Genomic DNA, 24,353 nt, shown 5'->3' on the forward strand with positions numbered 1-24,353 from the left:
AGGCGCTCCGCGGCTGGCAACGCCTGGAGGGTCGCAGACAGGACACGAGGCGCCCGATTGGTTTAGAGAGATTGTCTCGGCTTTTAGCAAAGCTGGATGAGACATGCTCCTCCCCTTTCGAAGCAGTTCTGTTCCGGGCAGCTTTCGCCTTGGCATTTCATGGGGCCATGCGGGTAAGCAAACTAGTGGCGAGGAACAAGAAGGATATGGAGGGAGGCCTATGCAGGGATCATGTACAAATACGGGGTGATTCGATGCTGATCTCGATAGCCTGGTCCAAGACAGACCAGGAAGCTATGGGAGATAGTGTTGTTGTGCAGCGCGCTCGAGGGAGCCCCACGTGTCCGATGAAGTGTTTAAAGGAATACTTGGCACAGAGACCGGCAACATGGGGAGGGAGCCTGCTTAGGCACAGGGATGGCACCCCCCTGATGAGATTTCAGTTTCAGAGGGTGCTAGCACTTACAATCGCTGCGGCGGGCATGGACCCGTGCGATTTTGGGACCCACTCATTCAGAATAGGGGCCGCTACTGAGGCTACGGCCCGGGGTCTGGGTGCGGATGAAGTGAAACAGCTAGGCCGCTGGTCCTCAAACTGCTTCAAGAGGTATGTGCGATTTCACATGTTGTAAAAGACTGATGAAATGCACTCACGCTTGTTGTCTTTTGTTTGAATTACAGTTTCGCAAGCCTGTGACGCGGGGCGGAATTTGGAGTCAACCCATCACCAGGGGACCAGCGGTCGAGGATCACCAACTGGAGAGCAAGTGGTATGGGTCGTGGGCCACTCATACGTGAGGCGCGCCGGGGACGTATTCATGGTAGGTGACGCGACTCACGCATCTGGGGAATACGGGTTCAGAGTGACCTTCCATGGGAAGGGAGGCCTCTGTTTTGACCAATTTCAATCGTTTCTGGAGGGTCTCTTAGGGCGGCAAGGGTCACCGCCATCTATAATCATAGTACACTTAGGGAGCAATGACTTGGTAAGACTGGGAAGACGAGTGTTAGTGGAACACATTTTGTCGGCAGTCAGCTGGTTGGCTAAGAGGCTCCCGGGGTGCACAATCGCCTGGTCCCACATGATCCCCAGGAAAGTTTGGCGGGGGGTTTTCTCTGTGTCAGCGTTGAACCACTCGGTAAAGAGGGTCAACAATAAAATTGGGAAATTGTTTCGCTCCGCGCATTTGCATAGCATTCCCATGGGTGTATTCGGGGTGATCACTTGTATTTGAATGATGGGGTTCACCTGTCCAGGGCGGGGAATGATTTACTCATAGGAGACTTCATAGCATGACTAGTGGGATTGAGGAAGCATGACCTTTAGGAGGTGTGGGGGGGCCGGATAGTCGGTCAACTATCCGGCCTGTGGCGGTAAGGTCATGATCGGTGAGCAGTAATTTCAAGGTCCCTAGGGGGGGCGCCACCCAGAATGGATGGGAGCGCCCGGGGGAGCGGGCCATTGGCCCCTCCCACAGGGAGGCGGCACCCACTACGGATGGGTCGCCTAGGGGGAGACGGCCATAGGCCCCTCCCAGGGGGGAGACGGCTAGATGCCCCTCCTACGAATTTCCCGGGGGGCGGATATCCGCTCCGGCGGAAGAGAGTGTGGGAAAGGGGGGGAGTCCATGCTGTCCTTCCTACAGATACCTCACATAGGAACTCGGGCGACCTTTAAGATGGCGTCGAGTGAAAGGGGGCCCCCACGACAAGGGAAGTTACAGTTGGCAACGAGGGTAAAGTCCTCTGCGCATGCGCCACTCACACCGTGAGGACGGGAGTTTGGTAGTAGGGATCTGGCACCGGTTAAGACCTTGCCGTTGGCCCTTAATGCTAGGATGTACAATTTTAATTTAGATTGTATGCATTTTCAGGATGCTAGACTCGGCTAGAAATTCTTTGTATTAGAGATCTGTTAAGGTTAGCCAAAGAACATGTCTTCATCAAAATGTAATGAAAGTAAAATTGTACATGATTCATGAAACGTTTTAATTTAATGTTTTAAATTTTGTTTCATATTTTAATAAATACGGCCGGGGGGGTAACTCCCCCCCGCCTTCCAAAAGCTCAAACCTGTGTCTGTCTGCTCCCATTGGGGAATTGGTGTTGGGAGGGGGTGGCGGGCATCCCGGCCATATGGAAAGGAAAGACCACTCGGTCCCCCCGAACGTATGGATGGGTGCCCCAATCCCCCAAGGAAACAATTTTGGGTGGGGGGGCGTGGTTCGGCTGGTATGCCCACAGCAGCGTATCCGGAGCACGCCCTTCCCGCCCAGAAGGGGTTGTCCTAGACACGCACCCAGAAGACCGTGCCCAGTGGGCGTACCTGAGGAGGGTCCCCGCCCTCCCACAGATGGATAAATAGAGCGGGAATCCAAAGAAGCGTCCTCTTGTTCCAGTGCTCTGGAGGCTGCACCACCCGTTGCTCGTGAGCCCTCGACGGAACAAGCAGCAATTTTGACCCACCCACCAGCCCCTTCTTGCAATGCTTGTTTGAATAAAGTAGTTGTTGATGGTATCCGATTGTATTAAAGAGACAGTCACGTTTTTCAGCATCTATGCCTTGGATTGAATAAATGTGTATAGGCCTTTTTCTCCTTTGTAGAAAAGTAAAAGGGTGTATCGCATAACGAAATTGTCTTGTGCTTTAGGACTTTTTTCCCTTTGTAGAAATAAAAAGTTGATGGATTGTCAAGCTGTTCCAGATTAGGCGAATGTTTTCTTTCCTTAGTAGGTAAAGCAACTGTCGTATTTATTTTGTGGTCGGGCGGTATGGTCATGATCGGTGAGCAGTAATTTCAAAGTCCCTAGGGGGGGCGCCACCCAGAATGGATGGGAGCGCCCGGGGGGAGGCGGCCATTGGCCCCTCCCACAGGGAGGCGGCACCCATTACGGATGGGTCGCCTAGGGGGAGACGGCCATAGGCCACTCCCAGGGGGGAGACGGCTAGATGCCCCTCCTACGAATTTCCCGGGGGCCGGATATCCGCTCCGGCGGAAGAGAGTGTGGGGAAGGGGGGGGAGTCCACGCTGTCCTTCCTACAGATACCTCACACGGGAACTCGGACGACCTTTAAGATGGCGTCGAGTGAAAGGGGGCCCCCACGACAAGGGAAGTTACAGTTGGCAACGAGGGTAAAGTCCTCTGCGCATGCGCCACTCACACCGTGAGGGCAGGAGTTTGGTAGTAGGGATCTGACACCGGTTAAGACCTTGCCGTTGGCCCTTAATGCTAGGATGTACAATTTTAATTTAGAATGTATGCATTTTCAGGATGCTAGACTCGGCTAGGAAACCTTTGTATTAGAGATCTGTTAAGGTTAGCCAAAGAACATGTCTTCATCAAAATGTAATGAAAGTAAAATTGTACATAATTCATGAAACGTTTTAATTTAATGTTTTAAATTTTGTTTCATATTTTAATAAATACGGCCGGGGGGGGTAACTCCCCCCCGCCTTCCAAAAGCTCAAACCTGTGTCTGTCTCCTCCCATTGGGGAATTGGTGTTGGGAGGGGGTGGCGGGCATCCCGGCCATATGGCTCCGAACAAGGGTCAGAGCCATTCCTTACCTTATCGTAATTGGGCCCATACTGTTTAAGACATCCCTGAATAATTTTTTGACACATTTACAGACCAGAAGCACTAGCTAGAAACATGCATTTGATGAAATAGTAATTCATTCCCTGTTGTATGTTCAGTAATACGTTTTCAAACTAAAATTAAAGGGTTCTGTCCTTTGGAAGACATGTCTTCAGGAAAAGGTCACTGAAAAATCCAAAAGTTAAACTGACATTAGAGTCAGATATGTTAATAAGATCGCAGATTATGTTAAAAAAAACTAGAAATTCACTGAAAAAATCAAATGTTAAAATTACATTATGTGTTGAAATTAATTGAAAACTGATGCTTCAAAACAAAAATCCATTGTAATACACCAGTTATTGTTCGTTGAGCTAAGTGTAGCTTGTACTCTCATCATGCACTGCTTATGACTTCCCCTATTAAATCACTCATGACATATTAAATTATATCATTGATGGCATGGCATTGTTTAACACCATAAAAATACAACACCATGTTTTCTTCGTGTGATGATCCCAAATGGATCAGCCAAAAAGATCTATTTCTAGTGCATCTACTTTAGAGCAACATAGTATGTCATATGCAGACTACAATGAGATCTGAAAGGCTGTTATATCCAAGGAGCAGAGGAAGCCATATTACTTTAGTCATCCACACCCTGTACTTTATACTAGTTGCAAGACAAATCTCCTCCACGGCTCTCAGCAGTATTCACTGGGTGAGCTGTAGAACAAAAATAATTTTGCCTCAATATAAACTACAGTCAAATTAGGAACCTCAGATTTAGAACTTCTATTATTACTCCTTTCATAAAACCCCACATGGACAGGAGCTCTTTCCTTTGTTTAGGCTAACAAGACAACACTCTTCTAGCAAAATGAATACAAATCAACAATCACCTATAATTCAAAAGAGTCTGGCTGATCCTTAAAAACGTGAATTGCTAGGTAAAGTGTAAAAAGGGTAAGTGTGTACATACACAATCAGTGATGCTCTCTCTCACACCCAATTTAATCTTGCTTTCATGCTAAAAGCTCTGCCCAACATCAAAACATACTGCTGTTAGCGTACACCTCCAACCATTACTTTTCCAACCATGCATTAAAAAATGAGTAGCCACTTATTGACTATTCAGAAAGTGCATCAAAGCCTCATCAGAGGTAGGCAAAAACAATACAAATGCAGACACACAACACAACATTGGAAACATTTCATCTACATGTCCATGAAAAAGGTGTGCCTGGGCAAAATGTTAGTTACGCCAGATTAATTTAGGTAGTTCTGCATTACTCTTTTACATTGATCATTTTGCATTTACTCCTGCTATCAATCAATCAATTAGGATTTGTAAAGCTCTGCTCATCACCAGTGAGGGTATCCAGGTGCTCGGGGGATTCGAGGATGGTTGCTGAGTGCTGTGTGGTCTATGAACTTAGTAGTGTGATGATCCCCACTTAGAGGGAGTTGCCATAGTCCAGGCGGCTGGTGATGAGGGCCTGGCTGACTGTGCGTCTGGTGCTGGTGGGGAGGCACTTGAAGATTTTCCGAAGCATGTGGAGAGTGAGGAAGCAGGAAGATGAGACCGTGTTTATCTGGCTTTTTATGGTGAGATTGCTGTCGAGTATGATGCTGTCATTTCTTGCGTGATCTTGTGGGTGTAGGTGGGGTTCTAAGTTTGATTGCTATTTAGGAGCATTGTGGACAGTGCTAGAGTGAGAGCATATTAGAGAGCACGAGTAAGTGCTCGTTATTCAGGTTCTGCAGCATTTAGTGCTGTTTCGTAGTGCAAAATGCATCCACACATCCATGTTGTGCACAAGGATGGATTTTGTGCTAAATGCCAGTAATAAAATTGGGGAAAACCCCAACCCAAAAGCACATTTAGCGAGCACGAGTGGCTGCTATCAGACAACAAATTAAGACACTTGAACCTCTGCACCATCGAAAATCCTTGGGACCCCCTTGTTGTCTTACTGTTCCATGCAGTCTCTGTGCTGGAATCCCCTGGGTCTATGTGCAGCTTAAGGTAGGTAAGCCTTTAGAGTGGGGGGTCCCGATTCACAGAATGAACTTAAGACTCAATCCTAGACTTACTGCTATTTTGGTATGCACAGAATGCACTTACTACTTTTGGTATGCACAGAATGAACTTACTACTTTTGGTATGCACAGAATGAACTTACTACTTTTGGTATTCACAGAATGCACTTACTACTTTTGGTATTCACAGAAGTTAGGATGTTGTCTTAAGTTTGTGTTAAGACAAACTTAAGACAAAATCCTAACTTCTGTGAATACCAAAAGTAGTAAGTGCATTCTGTGAATGCCAAAAGTAGTAAGTGCATTCTGTGAATATCAAAATAGTAGTACATTTAGGATTGAGTCTTAAGTTCAATCTGTGTATCGGGCTCAAGGTGTACTGAAGGGAGAGGATGGTGTGACCCATGGCATAATCCACAGTGGTCATTATTTCCTTGGGGTTTATCCTGGTATACCTCACAAGCAAAGCAGGAGAGGGGAAGCTTGGAAACTCTCTGAGCTTCAGGCACAGGAAAAGAAGGCCACTACCAGCTCACACTAAATTGCATCAGAGCAGAACCTACAATCATACTGCCTCACTGTCTGGCAATAACAGAAACAGACAAGAAATACATAAACGCATTCTAATGTCATCAGTGGTGAGAAAAGATCACCTCTACTAAACCTGACCTTTAGGTTGTAGACTGGGAGAAGGTAGCAGGACATATGCTGAGAGAGGCTTGTTCCTTCCTCTGCTGTACAAAGGAGAAAGAACGCATAAAATGAAAATGTGGAACGAGAGTTAAAAGTAGCATGACAGAGCAAACAGACACAAAAAGACCCAGTAGAGTTAGAAAGCATTTACACTGCATAATACTAATTTAAGTAATAGGTAAAGAAAAGTTTATGAAGATTTTTTTTGATAAATCATTTTATTGATTTTTTGACATGGTAAAAAAAACAGCATTATAGCACAGTCCAATAGGAGTGAGAATCCCCTCTTGGTTAGATGGTAAACCCTTATAATGCATGATCACAAAAGTCTCAGGTGGTACAGCCAGTTAAGGAAGCGACACAAATTTAAGCCACGAGACACAACCATTTGCCCCACACCTAATGGTATTTCTTCGGACATCCTTGCGCATCATACTTGGGCTTTTCCTGTGTGGCACACCAGTCTACCCCCTCACGCCATTTCTTGATGCTAGGCGAAGTAGGATGTTCCCAGTTGGCTGCTATGTCCCGTATAGCTACAATCATTGCCATGTTAAAAAACAGTTTCTCATTTCTGGACCCATTCAGCCCAACTGTGATCCCCAGGAGCGTGTGCAGTGGGTCATGGGGGACTTCCCAACCCAGGACTTCCATGAGTCCCTCCTCTTTACACCCCCAGAATCACACCAACTGACTCACACCCTGACCATGTGGAAGAAATCTGCCTTGTCTTGGCCGCAGTGTGTACAGGAGGCAGTGGGATATATGTCTGCCCTGTGAAGTTGAGAAAGGGTTAAATAGGCAGCGTTAAAAGGTGAGCAGGGGTTAAATAGGCAGTGTGAAAGTAGTACAGTTGGATCAGGGAAGTCTAGCCGATGCAGTGACTGCCTTAGGTGCCATTAGTGCATCCCTCCAATCTTCCTCTTCCAGTGGACCCGCCCATTCCTCCCATTGGTTTTTGAGCCGGTACAGAGTGGCTGGGGTGTTGTTAGTTAATGTGCGATAAATACTAGAAATGCCCCCCTTCCCCAGATTCCCCATCATAGTTTGCGCCTCCGGTGGGCTATATTCCGGAATTGCTGTGCCGCCTGATACGTGTGAGTGGTGAGCATGACGCAGCTGCAGGTATCTGTAAAATGTTGATGGTATAAGGAATACCTAGATTGTAGGTCCTGGAAGGAGCGTATGTGACCGTTGGCTCACATCCCCAAGCTGGGAGATCCCTATAAGATCCCAAGACCAAAATCCTTTTAGCCCACCAACTTCCCTGAGCCATATTTAATGCCAGAGTGGCGTGTGTTGGGTTTGTTTATGTGTCCATTGGGTGTGGTGCAGTGATACCCGCCAGGCCAGAAGAATGGCACTTGTTACTCCCGGTAAAGTGCAAGGTATGGGCCCCCCATACATCATAGTTTGAATCTGGGATAGACCCAGTTCGCTCAGCTCGAGCCTGTAGGCCGGATCAGACCAACCCCCATTAAACCAATCATGTACTGTGAGTAGGCGGGTTGCCAAATAATATAAATATAAGATGGTCATCCCCTGCCGAAGGGTGGGATCCAGCAGTGGGTAATGCAGGGTCTATGACACCCCAGATAAATTTGGTGGCTGTGCTATCCAGCTCTATGAACCAGGCCCTGGGAAACACCAGAGGGTGCTTTGAAAGTCGTAGAGGAATCTGGGGAGAATCATCATTTTGAACAGGACCACCCTGCTCAGGGGATTCAGTGGTCATTTGCAAAGGTCTACCTTCATTATTTTCACCAGGGGAGTTATGTTGAGGGTACAGGCGAGATCAGGCAGCAGTGCAACCCAGATCCCTAAGCATTTGAAGGATTGTCAACTGAGGGGTATTGTGATTTGCGAGTCATAGCAATCCCTCGCTAAGTGTAAGGGGAACAGGACCGACTTACTGAGGTTAAGTCGTAGGCCGGAGGCCTGCACAAAGGAGTGCAGCACCCGGATACAATGAGGGCTGGAGAGGGCCGGTTCCGCAAGGAAAAGTAAGAAATTTTCTGCTTAGAGGGAAATGTTTTCCTCCTCCGAGTTGGGTGACTTCCATCCCCGAATGGGGTCGTCTGACTGAATGAGGCTCGCTAGGGGCTCCATCACCAAAGTGAAGATGGGAGGTGAGAGGGGGCATCTCTGCTGCGTTCCTCTACAAATGGGAAGCGCCTCTGATAGTACCCCATTGACCTGTGCTTGAGGTCGAGAGTAGAGAACCTTCACCAGGTTGCAAAAGCGTGGGCCGAAACCCATCTGAACCAGCACATCGCCCAGGTACCCCCAATCCACAGAATTGAAGGCCTTCTCGAAGTCGACGAGAAGAAGTGCCAGATAAGGAGTGAGCAAGTGGCGGTTTGCTAGGGCCAGTAGGAGACGACAGAGGCAGTGTCTAGTGCACCACATCGGCATAAACCCACACTGCTCAGGGTGGACCAGTTTGGTGAGGTATGGCCTCATTCGCTGGGGAAGGACTGACGGCGATTGTGTTTTATGTAAACAACAATAGTGGCAAGGTTAGTCTCAGACAGAAAGAAGCCCTTCTCTATGGTCTCATCAAAGAGATCAGCGAGGTGCAGAATAAGGGTCTCCCAGTATGCAGATTAGTACTCCTGTGGGAGCCCATCTGGGCCTGGGGTCTTGCCCGGCGAGGTATGTGCTATGGCTTCATTAATCTCCTTGCGGGTGATGGGGAGGTCCAAGTCAGCAAACTCAGTGGTGCTAAGGTGCGGGAGGTTGAGACGGCTTGTGCCAAGCAATTCGGAAAGGGAAGTTTCATGGCGCTGCGCTGAATAGAGTTCGCGATAGTAGGAGGCAAAGGCTCGGGCCATCGCCAGAGGAGAACGATGTGCCAGACCATCTGGGCCCACAATTTCCGGAATGATGGGGTTGGCCCTTCAGTATGTAGCTAATCTGTGGAGGATCTTTCCATTCTTATCGCCCCATCCGTACATCCTAGCTATAGATGATCTCCATAGGAGCTTAGCGGCTTCCAAGGAGAGCTGCTTGATTTTGCCCCTTAGGTGTGTGAGCTGCCTCTCTTGGGTAGCGGCGCGGCCGTCAGGAGGACTTTGCTCATGGAGCAGCGCTTGAGCCTCTCACAGGGTGATCTGGTGTGTTTGGGCTTGCCGCTGAAGTTTAAGTTTGCCCTTGGCGAAGCATCGGATGGTGGCTTTGCCCGCTTCCCAGTGGGTGTCCGGAGAGGAAACAGAGCCGGTGTTGGCAAGGAAGAATTGCTGGAGTTCTACCCCAACTGCCTTTTTAAACTCCTTCTCCTGGCGGAACCAGACGTTCATCCACCAGGTCGGGCGCATCGAGAGAGGGGGTTCTTCAATGCTGAGAAGTACTGGTGAGTGGTCTGAGATACCCCTGGGAAGGATACTGATGTCTTTAATTGTTTGGCAGTCAATAGAGGGGACGAATATAGCAGCTAAACGTGCCTGGGTGTGGTGTGCAGCTGATGTGTGAGTAAACGGCCTGTTTCGAGGGGTCCAGATTCTCCAGTCATCACACAGGCCCAGGGAGTCAGCCCAGTTTGTTAACTGTTTGGCATGGGAAATTCTGTTGGCGGAGGGTGAGCCTGTAGTGTCAAGGTGGGGGTAAAGAACTGCATTGAAGTCGCACCCGACTATTCGGGCACCGAGAGGTTAGGAGGTGAGGACGTCGGTGGTGCGTTCCTAAGTCACTGCGAGCATCGATGTGGGTGAATAGATGGAGACGAGGTTGAGAGGATTCTCACTCAATGTTCCACGCAGAGCCACATATCCACCCTGGGAGTCATAAGTGGCCAGTGTGAGCACAAAGGAAAGATTATGCCTTATAAGGATGGCCACACCTAGGGAGCCCCAGGGAAACCCTGAATGCCAGACTCTATCATACCCGTACCTGCTAGAAAGGGGCAGTGGTTCCCCACCAGGTGAGTCTCTTGAAGCAGGAGTATGTCAATAGTCTGGCCTTGGGCATAGCGCAGGAAAGCTGTTTGTTTGACCCTATCCGGGAGCCCATTAATGTTCCAGGACAGTGTGAGGGGCGAGGCTCTGGAAATAGTTGCGCAAGTCATAGTGGCAGCAGGCGGGAGCGAAGGTTCACAAGACCTGGGCTAGCAGTGGGAGCAAATGGGGTCTGGCGCAAGCGCGGGACAGTAAATGTGACTTTAGTTTGCAGGTGATACATGGGATTATCATAGTGTGCATTAAGAAAGCAGGTGAAGCAACACATCAAACCAACATCAACAATGGGACAATGGTACCAACCCCCCTACTTTCCCCCTCCCCCCCCACCCTATACTTCAGGAACAGAAGCATTTGTCGTCCCAACTTCGGCAAAATCAGAAACCAAACTAAAAGGTTCGGGTTGGATTGCTTGGAGGACCCCTCCTTAGAGACCGTTGTTCAGTATCTCGGCAGAGAGACAAACAGATTGGAGCAAGAACTCTACCATGGCGCCTTTAATGCTGGAATAGTGAGGACATGCCACTTGATGGGGCCCCTTTCACAGGGTGCGGCGGGCAGTGAGGAGCCCAGGGTCAGCAGGGCATTGCAGAAATGCCTGGTAGGATAGGCCACGGTTCAGTTCCACACAGCTTGTAGAGTCAGATCACTGCAGGTGGCAGGCGATATTCAAGGGGCAGAATTCTCCATGACACGGGTGGGTGCCTCTGCCAGCATTGGCTGAGGGAAGGCCGCTTGCCTGTACCCAGTTCCACTGTGCAACATCGTGCAGACTGTACATTAGAGGCAGCGCAGACCTCCTGACACCCTCTGGGGGACTCTGTATTTGCCTTGGCATTCCTTGGTGGATCAAGGCCACGTGGACCGGGGACCCGAGGGCGCGGGTGACGAGTTCTGCCAGAACCCAAGGTGGCGCTCCTCTGTCAGCCAAGTCCAGGCCGCCTGGGGTGATTCAAAGCACTGTATCCTGCCCTGGAAGATGATGCAAAGGTGGTCCAGGAACAGGAGCCGGTATTGAAGGCCAAGAGTCCGCAATTTCTTCTTCACTTCCATATAGGAACGTCGCTGGTCTTGCACCTCCTTAGTATAATCGTGAAACACCATAATGGTGTGGTTTTGGAACTTTAGGGATCCCAGGGACCACGCCTCATGCAGGATCACATCCCAGTATTTAAAGTTGAAAATCCGGGCTATGATGGGATGTTGCGGGCCCCGGGTGGCGGCTTTGATGCAAGGGACCGGTGGGCTTGCTCCACTGCGAACCAGGTGGAGAGCGTGTCCTTGGGCATCCAGGAAGAGAACCAGGATTCAATGAAGGTGGACATCTGTTCTTTCTCAGCGAGATTGTTGCGGTGTGAGCAATTTTTGGCATCTTCTGTACGCCTGTGGAGCTCCTTGGTATGGAACTGCAAGCGTGACACTTGTTCTTTTAATTGATGGGTGTCGTCCTCCGACATGGAAAGGTGAGATTCAGCCTCTGTGATGCAGGCTGTGGCATTGTGCAAATCCTGTCAGATAAGGGATATGTCTACCCTGACCTCACTGATCTTCCCTTCCACTGAGGCCTGGGACGCGCTGATTGCCTGCAGGATAGCGGCCAAGTCTTTGCCCTGAAGAGAGGGGCCGCCCTCACCCTGCTCTGAGGGATCATGGTCAACTGTGGTGAATTGGTCGATGTCTGTTTGCATATTGGTGGCAGAAGATTTAGGACCTTGGTCTTTCCCCATGCCAATGGACAACGCACCGGCGGAGGGTCAGGGCAGATCTGATTTGGTCCCAGCAGGCCGAGGCCGGTTGGGCGCCCCTGGCTGCAAGTCAAAAGTCCGTTGGGGTCTGAGGTCAGGGGCCCGTAGCATGTATCTTTTCAACCACACAATGTGGGCCCAACTCATGTGGCCGGACACACCCTAGACCTGGTAATAACCAACTTCCCTAATGTCACATGCATGCCCCCCACACAGGTCAGTTGGACGGACCATTTTATCCTTGAGTTTTATACTCCCTATCCTGCAACTACTGCCCCCAAAACCACCAATATCCCTGAAATACGACGGCAATGGCATAAGGTTAATGAGGTCTCATTTGCTGAAAAGTTTGTTCAATCCTACCATGAGATTCCCGATGATATCGATAAAGCTATTGACATGTTCAATAAAGACACTAAAATTGCCATTGATAAGATAGCTCCTTTAAAGCAATTTAGACCCCGACCAGCAAAAAAACAAGAGATCTGGTTCTCTGAAGAGCTCAGAAATTTCAAGAAAGCAGCCAGGAAACTAGAAAAAATTTGGAGATCTACCCATCTAGTAACAGATAGGAAACATTATTGGGATGCCCTAAGTACATATCACAAAGCTATCAGAATGGCGCGTAAAACCCATATTACTAATACTATTACGGCTGCAGATAACTCTCCCAGAGTATTGTACCAGGTCCTTCACTCTTTCACCAATCCCACAGCATGTGAGAGTGCCGACACATCGTCGCAATTACTTTGCGATAATATATCGCAATTCTTCTGCAATAAAATCGATCTTATCTATGCTAAAATAGTAAATGCAAATAATATCCTGACTACAAACACAGCCCCGATTTTTCAGGATTCAGAACTTGATAGTGGCCCTCATACTTTAGATGTCTTCTCCCCTATCACTCATAAAGAGGTATCCCTGCTCATGGCACAGATTAAAAGTGGAAGTCCTGATGACATTATCCCGGCAAGGCTCATGCCCACCTTGCTTGGAATCTTATCTCCCACCATTGAGAAACTGGTTAACCTATCCCTTTCTACAGGTTCTGTCCCCAAGCAGTGGAAACAAGCCTTGGTTAGACCAATCAGAAAAAACATCACAACTCCTTGGACTGACTTGTCTAACCTTAGACCTATTTCGTTGCTGCCATATTTGGGAAAGCTCGCTGAGAAGTATGTTAATCGTCAGTTATCTAGCTACATTGAGAAAGCTGGCGGCCTAGACTTTTCTCAATCTGGGTTTAGGCCGAAACACAGTACAGAGTCCACCCTCCTGTCTGTTTCTGACGATCTGCATATGTTCCAAGACAAAGGCTACTCAGTAATTTTGGTGTTATTAGACCTTTCAGCCGCGTTCGACACCGTGTCACATAACATCCTTATTGACCGGTTGTCGAACGTAGGGGTTAAGAACAACGCCCTTGCCTGGCTAAGGAGTTTTCTTACGGATCGGACCCAGACTGTCACCATGGGCAAATACAGATCAACTGAGGTAGGGATTACGAAAGGGGTGCCACAGGGCTCCTGCCTGAGCCCAACACTCTTTAACATCTACGTGGCACCCCTGGCAAGAGTGATGCGCAAATTTGGTTTCATCCCCGTGTCATATGCGGATGACACGCAGCTCCTCTTCCCCTTTCGTAATCTCACCACAGAAATAAGAAACTCCTTCTCCGCTGGCATGAAAGCCGTCGCACAGTGGATGTCCACCAACTTCCTACAGTGCAATGTCAGCAAGACGGAAGTAATGCTGTTTGGAGACGCCAAATTACTGTGGACCCCTGACTGGTGGCCCTCGGATCTCGGTGTTGTTCCGGAGCCCAAACAGATTGTCAAAAATCTGGGGATACGCCTTGATCACGATCTTTCTCTCAAACAGCACAGCAATATGGTAGCTGGCGCATGCTTCCACATCATAAGCATGATGCGTAGAATTTTTCCACTGCTACCGGACTCCTCCAGAAGAACATTGGTGCAAGCCCTTATACTGAGTCGTATTGACTATTGTAACGGGTTGCTCCTTTCTGCCAATGAAGGAGTTCTAGACAGGCTTCAGGTGGTCCAGAATACAGCAGCCCGCCTTGTTCTAAATGCTCCCCCTAGAACAGCATCAAAACCTCTGCTGCAGAAACTACACTGGTTGAGCATTCGACAAAGAGCCAAGTTCAAGATATGTTGTATCATTCATAAATGCCTGAATGGAAATGGCCCTACATATCTGGAGCAGAAATTTACCTTCTATACTCCCTCCAGATCGTTGAGATCTAGTGAGAATTTTCTGTTGGCTGTACCCCGTGCTAAAAAAACTAGACATGGAGGGAAAGCTCTATCTGTTGCGGGGCCTACACTGTGGAACAAACTGCCTTTGGCCCTTAGGCTCTGCACAGATCATTTAAAGTTCAGGAAGCAACTCAAAACTCTGCTATTCACCGATAAAATCTAGACCCATTCTCTCATCTGCATAGTGTTGGACTCTATCTGGTATCACAGCGCAGAGATACTCCGGTTGGAGTTGATTCCAGCGCTATAGAAACCCATAAATAAAATAAAATAAAAGCTGCAGCTGCGTGCTCAACTGTGCACAGGAGCCCCCGTGATAAGTGCCATTGTTCAGCGCCAACAATGTGCAGGGGGGATATCACTTCGCCCAAGTGCCAGGGTGCAGGCCAGAACTGCACCCACTACAGTGTGCCGGAGGTCCTGCATGCATACATGTGCAAACACCAAGTTAATGGGGGGGGGGGAGGATGATGAAGCATAAATCCAGCGTACGGCATGCTCACATCCAACAGGAAGCCACAGCCCCCTTCACGATCAGCGTTGCAGGGCAGGACTCCAGATGGTCATTGCTAGCGCCTTATCACTTATCGGAGGCCCACGACAATCACTCCATGGGATCAGGACTCGCATTCCAGGATAAGCACCAACCAAGAAGCCGTCCTCCCAAGCCTACAGTGATGACAGACTGGGCCCACCGTCAACCCACCACCAGGAAGCAACCCACTGTCAGACCTGGGAGCAACAGTGGGGTGAACAGGGGACAGCAGACCTCAGTCAGCCAGGAAGGAAGGGGGGCAGACACTCTCTCTTGAGCCTCCATGCTGCCCGCTCATGACAGCCAAGAAACCCCCCCAGCGATGCGGGATCAGTTGGTTGCAGGAGTTCCAGTTAGCGGTGGGCTCCCTCTTCTCTGCTCGCTACGTTCCACTCGACCCACCAGGCCACGAATCAGATCAAGGCTGCGGGCCTAGATGCTGGTCTCTGGTGACGTTCGAGCTGTGGGGGGTATTTTGAGTCTGGCAGTGCTGGCCCCGTTGACTGGAAGGCTGCCAAGGCAGAGGAGGCACAGTGGGAGTAGGAAAAGGGGATTGGTGGAGAGGTCCCTCTCCCAAGACCCCACGCTGCTTGATTGATGGAGCCGGATCCACCCCCCAAAATACCGCTGCAAGCAGTCTACAGTACTCAGGGAGCACCACACCAGACAGGTCCCCGTCTCCACCCGCCGCTGTCTCCACACTCACCGATTTCTAGAGGAGCTGCAAGGTACCTCTCAGGCCGTTGGAGTCGCACCCTTCGGGTTGGGGCACTGCTGGTAAGCAGTCACGCTCTGGGTCTGGCAGGGCTGGTGGGAGGGTGAGCCGTGAAGCCACAGATGATCTCGCCCTCCGCTGCCCGAAATGGCAGCCAAAACTGAAGTTTCGCCTCAGTGCAGCCCACGATCAGGCCCCCGTGGCACCAGGCCTCACCTCCATCACAGGGATTTGGCTGATAACCGGGGTGTCATCTATGGTCCTCGCAGCCGAGCACCACACCTCTGATCTACGGCCTGCAAGGGGCCGGTCTCCGACCTCACTGGATCCTCCTGCTGGGCTGCCGATGAGTCATCAGGTCCGCCATGCACTTTGTTGGGCTTCTCCCACAGACACTTGAATTTACAGGCAGAGGGCATAGCCCACGACTCCCAGGGTCCCACCGAGGGGAGGAGGCCTCCTACGTGAGTCAAATAAGTGGACAACCCGTGCCAGGCCACTAGGGAGTGGGCGCAGGTCTGCAGTGTGCGAGTGTCTCTTGGGTTCGCCGGGCTGGCCTCTGGTCTCCTCATCAGCCCCAGGCCACAGATAAGTCGAGTGTGGGCCACGGTCCCACAGCAGCGATGCAGGCTAGGGCACCACAGTCCAGAGAGCGGGTGCCAACATTTTGAAGAGCAGTGGCACCACGGTGATCTAGTTTGCACAGAAATGCAGGGGTTTTGATGAGATTTGTTTCCTGGATGTGTGTCCTGGCTTGTAGCTGGGCATTGGCTGCAGAACTGGAGGATGGATGGCTGCCGGTGCTAGTGGATGTCGGCGCGGATGATGGAGTGGTTCGGAGCACTTTTAGAGTGCGACCACCATCTTGACCTGCCAAGCAACTCCAGTTTATCAAGATTTGAGCTCGGAGAATAGCAAAACATTGTGTTAGTGAACTAACAATAAAATGTATGATTCTTCCAGTGAAATGTTTCATTTTTTTATCATGTGAATTGTAATATATAATTTGCATTTATTTTCTTATATGGTTATGCATAGGATTTTATGGAGATGGCATCACCAGAATGTGCCTCCATTCTGATACATAGCTGCAATATTAATATGACAAACTATAATATTTGTATGACTATTAATTGTCTTAACTCTTATATTCTTTTTTGTTTACATCTGGCTTGAGTAGAATGATGTAACATTTAGGAAAAAATATACAGACAAGCAGTCCAGCACTGGAAGCCAAGATAGCAAAGATCTCCACGGACACCATGTATCTTCCTTTAGTGCTGAGGTAGGCTGGAATGAAGGAGACCCAGACACTGCAGAACACCAACATGCTGAATGTGATGAGCTTGGCCTCGTTGAATCTATCAGGTAGGTTCCTGGCAAGGAAAGACACAATGAAGCTCATAAAAGCCAATAGGGCCATGTAACCAATGACACTATAGAAAGCAGTAACAGAGCCCTGAGCACATTGTAGGATCATCTTTCCCATTTCAAAGTGTGTGTCCATGTCTGGGTGAGGTGGGGAGGTGAGCAGCCAAGTGAGACAAATTACTGTTTCACCCATTGTTGACAAGAGGACCATAGAGGCAGACACCCGATTTCCCAACCATCTGCTTAACGTGCTACCAGGCCTGATAGCTTTAAAAGCAATGACAACAGTCATGGTTTTCACTAATATGCATGACACAGCAACAGTAAAAATGATTCCAAATGCAGCCTGTTGGATCAGACAGGTCAATGGTGTAGGGCGTCCAATGAACAAGAGGGAGCAGAGGAAGGCTAATATTAAGGAGACAAGGAGGGTGTAGCTAATATTTCGGTTATTAGCTTTCACTACTGGTGTGTCCCGGTGTATAAGAAAGATACCCAACACTCCAGCTGTGATTAAGGAGCAAGCAATGGATATAGAGACCAAACTCACACCAAGACTATCACTGTAGGAAAGATAAACCACGTCCTTCTGTATGCACCCAGTCTTCATGTGATTGGGCCACTGGTCATCGGGACATTTTAGGCAGTTTTCCATGTCTAAAAGAAGAAAAAAAAATGTTGTCATATGTAATAGAAATGTCAATAACACATATCACAATGCCACTGTGCGCTCATTAAATTGATGTGTTACTAAAAGGCAGGGTAATGTATAAGGAAAACAGATGGTAATATCTCTAAGAAGCCCTAAACCCTGTTTCTGAGTGCATTGTAGACGGTTAGAAATTGGGTTTCTGGTTTCTAGAGTATGCACCCTGTACAAGAAGGAACCAAAATCCAAGGTGGGGTAAGTCAGATACACAACTTAAATATTACCTGTGCTCATCCTCTCTTATCTTGGCATAGAGCAGTCAGGCTAATCTGAGGATGCAATGTGTAAAGTATTTGTGGAAGACAAAAAACAGTAACACAATGAAAACACCACAAAAAGACTCCATATAGGTTTAGAAAAATAGATAATGATTTTATAAATAAAACAAGACCAAACCAATAAGTAGAAGTCAAGATATGAACTTTTAAAGATTAAATTCAGTTCTAGCGCTTAGAAGTGAATAGCTCTTTAAGGGTTTATCTGGTCATGCTGGACCAGAACAAGGTCAAGAGTTCAGGACACCTGCAATGGAGTGCAGGCCAGCTACAGATCCCACACAAGGCCAAATGAGCAAAAGTACCTTAGTTCTTGTTGCAAAGACGAGATACGGGAGGCGGCGATCGATGCGTCAATGTCACTCCCACAGTTGAGGAGATGCTTTGATTTTCTCCACATGTTGATGGTAATGTGTTGGTTTCCGAAGATGCGTTGATTTCAAACCAATGCACCAGTTTTTCCAAACAATTGCAGAAGGGATGCTTTGATCATCCTTTGTTGGTGGTGGTGATGCAGTAGTCGAAGCAGCGGTTCTGGTGGTGCTACTCAGGCCCCAAGAGCGATGCACTGATTCTACTTCTGCAACATGGTTGATGCGCCAAATCTGCTCCAAGCAAACAAGAAATGCCTCCATTTCTCTGGTGCAAGTATCTGGGTCCACTTCCCGTGCACCAGGCATACAACCAGGGGTTGTGTCTTTGACAGCCCTGAGTCTCAAGCAGAAGAAGGCAAGCCAACAAGTCCTTAAAGATCACTTTGGTTGCAAAGCAAGTCCAGCTCTCCCTCAGCAGGGTCAGAGAGCAGCAGGCAGCAGGGCAGCCCAGCAGAAAAGCAGGACTTCCTGATCAGCTGTCACTCTGAATATCAGTCTTTGTAGCAGCATGGCAGTTATTCTGACAGAGATAAGGAATAGGTGTTAGGATTCGGTCCCCAGTCCTATTTTGATGACCATATCTTCGCCGTCACATGACACGCCAGTTGTATAAAAGGGAGTCCTACCATAGTGTCGTTGCTTGTTATTGCTAACCTGTGGGTTCCCGCTATCTTGGTTCCTGTGAATCTTGTTGGCTGTTGCTGATTCTCACGGGCTCGTGAGAATCGTTGGAGTATTGCCTTTTTTTCCTTCCCCTTGCCCTGAGTCCCGCTGCTGTTACCTACTTGTTCCCTCCCTCTTGTTCCCTAGTTTCCCCTTCCCGTGTCCTTGTAGTTAGTTAGTTAGTTTACTTTTCTTGTTTCTGTTTCCCCCGTCTCTTGTTAGAGGTTCGCCAACGACATCCAGGGGCTCCTGTTTGTCAGATACCTTTTGGTGTCTTTTTCTTTTGTACCCGAGACGTTGTAAGTCCAAAAAGTAACAGACGCTAGGCGTTCGCGTTGTATACACGTCTTGTGGTAATCGTTCCGCCTCGTTATGGGCGTATCTGACGTTTGAGCTGTATCCCGGCTGGGATTGCCTTTCGGTCATTTCCCGAGAGACGAGTTGTTATCGTTTCTCAACACCATAGCTTATCCCCCTCACATTCCTTTTTGAGGCACAGGGGTTTTTTGTTCATGCACGTTATTTTGGCATTTTTTTTACCCTGTGAAACCCTTCACGCCCAAACCAAACACCCGAATAACTAGTCTTGTTTTATGCAAGATAAACCCCCTCGGAGCAAACCCTGCATTTGTTTCTGGTAAGAGCATGTGTGGTGAACTGCTGGATATGGTCATTTGTTACAGAGGTAGGATTGGGGACTGAAAGTTATTGTGAGGTGTATCTTGTTGTTTCCCTGTCTATGCAGGTGCGAAAGCGAGGAGGAGGGTGTTATTTTTGATCTACGCTCTACAGGGGTGGAAGGTTTGGTGCCTTTGTTTATATTCCACCCCCTTTTCTGGGTCATCGGTTTACTCATCTGTACCATCTAGTGAGTGACCGGTGAGTCGGGGAAGTGCTTGGGAAACGCCTCGTTCCTGCACTGTGTGGGTTGGGCAGGAGCCTAACAGAATAACAAGCCCACGTTTAAATACACTGCCCGAACTTGGATGGATGTGGATGGAGGAGCCATGGCAGGGGCTGAAGCCCCCACCATGCTTGACATAATGGGCGCCCTAGCTGCCTTACAGGCCCAGGTGCAAGATTTAAGACAGGAGAACGTAAGGTTGAGACAAGAATTGGGGGCAGTAAGGGCGCGTGAGCCCGTCCAACCCAGAGGTCCGACACCCATTATACAGCCGGCTACGTTCCAGTATGGAGGGGCGGGACAGAGCAATCCTGGAGGCGGTACCCCTGTTGCTATCACTGTGACATCCCCTGTTCCTGTTCCCCTGGCTCAACCTGAACGATTCTATGGAGACAGTGGGAAATTTGGGATGTTCATGAATCAGTGTCAGTTACACTTTATGTGTAGGCCGGGTGCCTTTCCTGACGATGCGGCAAAAGTAGCCTTTACGCTTTCATATTTTGCTGGTACTGCTACCCAGTGGGCTATCCCCTTAGTTGAAGGCAAAGATCAGGTGTTGCGTGATTATGACGCTTTCAAGGAGTTGATACGGGGGTTATTTGCCAAACATGCATTCATGCAAGCCAGTGACTCAGAATTGCTGATATTGCGACAGGGCAGACAGGACCTCCTGACATATATAGCGACCTTCAATCGGTTGATCTCAGAGACTCATTGGCCAGCAGAAAAGCGGACCTCATTGTTTTACCAGGGTCTTAATGATGATCTGAAGGATGTGGTGTCACAGGTAGTGGATCCACCGGAGGAGTGTGCCGCATTCATAGACCTGGTGGTTAAACTGAACCATCGGCTGTCAGAGCAACGCGGGGATCGTGTACGTTTTCAGGTGTCCTGAGGAAACTTTATGAAAACTGAAGTTAAACAGCCCCTTGGGGAACCGAAGTCTGCACCTGAACCAATGGAAATAGGGGGTGTAAGGGGGCCTCTGACACCTGAGGAAAGGAAAAGAAGAAGAGATAAGAATTTATGTCTCTATTGTGGACAGGGAGGTCATTTTGCAAGGGAGTGTCCCGTCAAACCATCAGGCGGAGGGTATGGTAAAAAGGTGGCATATGTACAGGTGGGAAGGTCTCAACTTCCTGAGCATTTAAGGGGTCAGTATGAGGTATTGGGGGCAGTGGATTTGGCGCCCAGACATTTTGTCATTTCGGCTCAGTTGTTGTTGGCCGCGCAAAGACGGGTACCTGTATCGGTGCTATTAGATTCGGGTGCCACTGGCAATTTCATTGATATCTCCCTAGCCGAGAAGTTGGGTGTACCTTGCCAATATAAGAAGCAACCGGAGCCCGTACGAGTGATCGACGGAACCGAGTTGTCATCAGGGTGCATCACCAGACAGACTGTGCCGCTGCGGTTGTTATGTGACAACGGACACTCGGGGCGAGTGGTGTTTGATTTGATTGATGCGCCTTCCTTCGGTTTGGTGTTAGGGGTGCCTTGGCTCCAGGAGCACAATCCCAGGATTGATTGGGTGCAGCGTCTAGTAACTCTAGATTCGCATTATTGTTTGAGGCATTGTTATAGCGAGGCCAGTGAGAAGGTCCCTCCATTGTTCTGTGCAGCCATGGAAGAAAGTGGGGTTCCAAGGCAGTATGCGGATTACATCGATGTCTTTGATAAGGGCCAAGCTCAGAGTTTTCCACCACACCGGTCTTTTGACTTTAGGATCGATCTAGTGGAGGGGGTTCCTTTGCCCTGTAGTCGTGTCTATGCACTGTCTGAACCGGAGGAGAAACACCTCAGAGACTATCTGGATGAGATGCTGGAACTAGGGTTCATCCGCCCTTCTTCTTCGCCCGTGTCTTCGGCGATCTTCTTTATACCAAAGAAGGAAGGCACATTGAGGGTGTGTCTGGACTACCGGACATTAAATAAGGCCACAGTGAAGAACAGGTACCCTCTTCCTCTCAGCCCCGTGTTGCTGGATCAACTCCGCAAGGCCACGGTGTTTACAAAACTGGACTTGCGTGGAGCCTACCATCTGATCCGTGTGCGGCCCGGGGATGAGTGGAAGACGGCTTTTAAAACTAAACACGGGTTGTTTGAATACTGTGTGATGCTGTTTGGCTTGTGCAATGCGCCGGCGGTGTTCCAGTATTTCATCAATGAAGTCCTGAGTGAGTACCTGGATAGAACTGTAATTGTGTACTTGGATGACATCCTTATCTTTTCTGAGACCAGAGTAGAACATCATAAACATGTGCAACAAGTGCTGCAGAAATTGAGGGAACATCGGCTTTATGCCAAACTTGAAAAGTGCCAGTTTGATGCTGTGGAGGTGGAATTTTTGGGATTCCTAATATCAGCAGAAGGAATACGGATGGACCCAAAAAAGATACAGGGGATTGTGACCTGGCCGGTACCAACCACGGTGAAGCACATACAGGTACTTCTGGGGTTCGCCAATTTTTACCGGCGATTTATCGCTCGTTTTTCTGATATCGTGGCGCCGATGACACGGTTGTTGCGTAAGGGGGTCCCTTTTGTGTCATCCCAGGAAGTTCAGAGCGCTTTCCGGTTGTTGTTGAAGACCTCCTGTGTTGGCCCATCCTGATCCTGCCTTGCCTTTCTTTGTGGAGACGGATGCTTCCGCGGCTACAGTGGGTGGGGTACTGTCGCAGAAGGAGGAGGGCACAGGCCATATGCATCCTATTGCCTATTTTTCGAAGACATTGTTACCTGCCGAACGCAATTACACGGTGGCAGAACGCGAGTTGTTGGCAGTGAAACTGTCCTTTGAGGAATGGCGTCACTATCTGTGGGGGGCCCGACATACGATCACGATTTATACGGACCACAAGAACCTGGAGTTTTTTAGATCAGCCCGGGCATTGACGCCAAGACAGATGCGATGGGTCTTGTTTTTCAACGAATATGATTTTATCATAACATACAGACCCGCTGCTCAGCAGATTAAATCTGACGCACTGTCTCGGATTCATATTGATCCGGAGGAAGTGAAATCAGGGAAGGAAAGTAGACCTATGCTTGATAGCAGGAGGATTGTGGGTGTGGCTTCGGTGGAAGAGTTTGCTTCTAAGGTGAAAGATCTGTTGCGCAGGATGGATTTGGGCCCATGGTTACAGCTGTCTCAGGTGGTGGTCCGGGATGGGTTGTTATATCAGGGTGATAGGTTGTTTGTTCCACCCGAGCTGAGACTAAAAGTGGTGGAGTGGTGCCACTCCTCCTCCTTAGTCGCACATCCCGGAATGGGTAAAACGAAGGAGTTGTGCTTGAGGTGGTTTTGGTGGGAGACTGTGGCACAGGATATTCAGCGGTATGTGTCAGCCAGTCCTGTTTGTGCCATCAATAAGCCCTCACATAGTAAGCCCTCTGGTCTGTTGCAGCCGTTGACGGTACCTCCTTCCCCTTGGCATACTATCAGTATGGACTTCGTCACTGACCTTCCTTTGGTGTCCGGTTTCACAGCCATCCTTGTGGTAGTAGACTTGTTCACCAAGATGGCACACTTTATACCACTTCAGAAGATTCCGACAGCTAAGGAAATGGCCTTGGAGTTTATGACTTCGGTCGTAAGGTTACATGGGTTACCTACAGCAGTAATCTCAGATAGGGGGGCGCAATTTGTGTCCCATTTCTGGACGGAGCTCTGTCTGGTGCTCAAGATGGATATACGCTTGTCATCTGCGTATCATCCCCAGTCAGACGGGCAGACAGAGCGCACCAACCAGACAATGGAACAATTCTGAGGTGCTTGATTACGTCTCTGTCGTGTGACTGGGTGACGGCATTACCCATAGCAGAATTTGCTTATAACAATAGTGTGCATACTTTGTTTCGGGGGGGGCAACTGCTTTGGGGGGGATGTGAACTGTCGTTGTTTGACTTGGACTGATCGCTGCTGGTATGGGGACGTTACCTAACTTAAAATGCCTAACGTGGAATGTCCGGGGGCTATGAACCATGGTCAAACGCCACAAGGTGCACGCATATCTGGTGTGAAGGGGGGTCCAGATTGCTATGTTACAAGAAACCCATCTGACTAAAAAAGAGTGTGCTGCGTTGCAAAAAAGATGGCGGGGCCAGGTGTTCGGCACCACTTACTCAGCATATGCCAGGGGGGTATTGATTTGGGTGAGAGCAGGGATACCGTTCCAGGTGCTGAACCAAGTAGTGGACCCTGATGGCTGGTTTGTGGCGGTGGAGGGGAGGTTGTATGGTAGGGATGTGGTTCTCTGTTGTGTGTATGCGCCAAACACTGATCAGGCCCGATACTTCGATGGCCTCTCCGGGTCCTTGGCCTCTTTCCTAGCGGGCCCAGTAGTACTAGGGGGGGACTTTAACTCGATTACGGATGTTGTTCTGGATAGGTCTCACCCCCCCTTGTTGATTCCCCGGTACGTAAGTTGGCCATGCACAGGAAGGACTGGCAGGACAGGTGGGGGTTGCTGGATGTATGGCGGGAACAGCACAGGGACACCAGGGACT

The 24,353-nt window shown here is 49.1% G+C and overlaps 1 protein-coding gene across 1 annotated transcript in view; it reads right to left on the reverse strand.

The window, feature by feature from the left end:
- Positions 1 to 16,686: 16,686 nt before the first annotated feature.
- LOC147726112 (vomeronasal type-2 receptor 26-like) overlaps positions 16,687 to 24,353 on the reverse strand; it is a 69,974-nt gene continuing 62,307 nt past the window's right edge. Inside the window, exon 2 of the mRNA XM_086963423.1 lies at positions 16,687 to 17,576. Within this exon, the coding sequence (XP_086819549.1) occupies positions 16,687 to 17,574 (888 nt within the window). The 5' untranslated portion in view covers positions 17,575 to 17,576. The remainder of the gene's footprint in view (positions 17,577 to 24,353) is intronic.

This window comes from Lissotriton vulgaris, chromosome 3_1, assembly GCF_964263255.1.
Source record: "Lissotriton vulgaris chromosome 3_1, aLisVul1.2, whole genome shotgun sequence".
Taxonomy (NCBI): Eukaryota; Metazoa; Chordata; class Amphibia; order Caudata; family Salamandridae; genus Lissotriton; species Lissotriton vulgaris.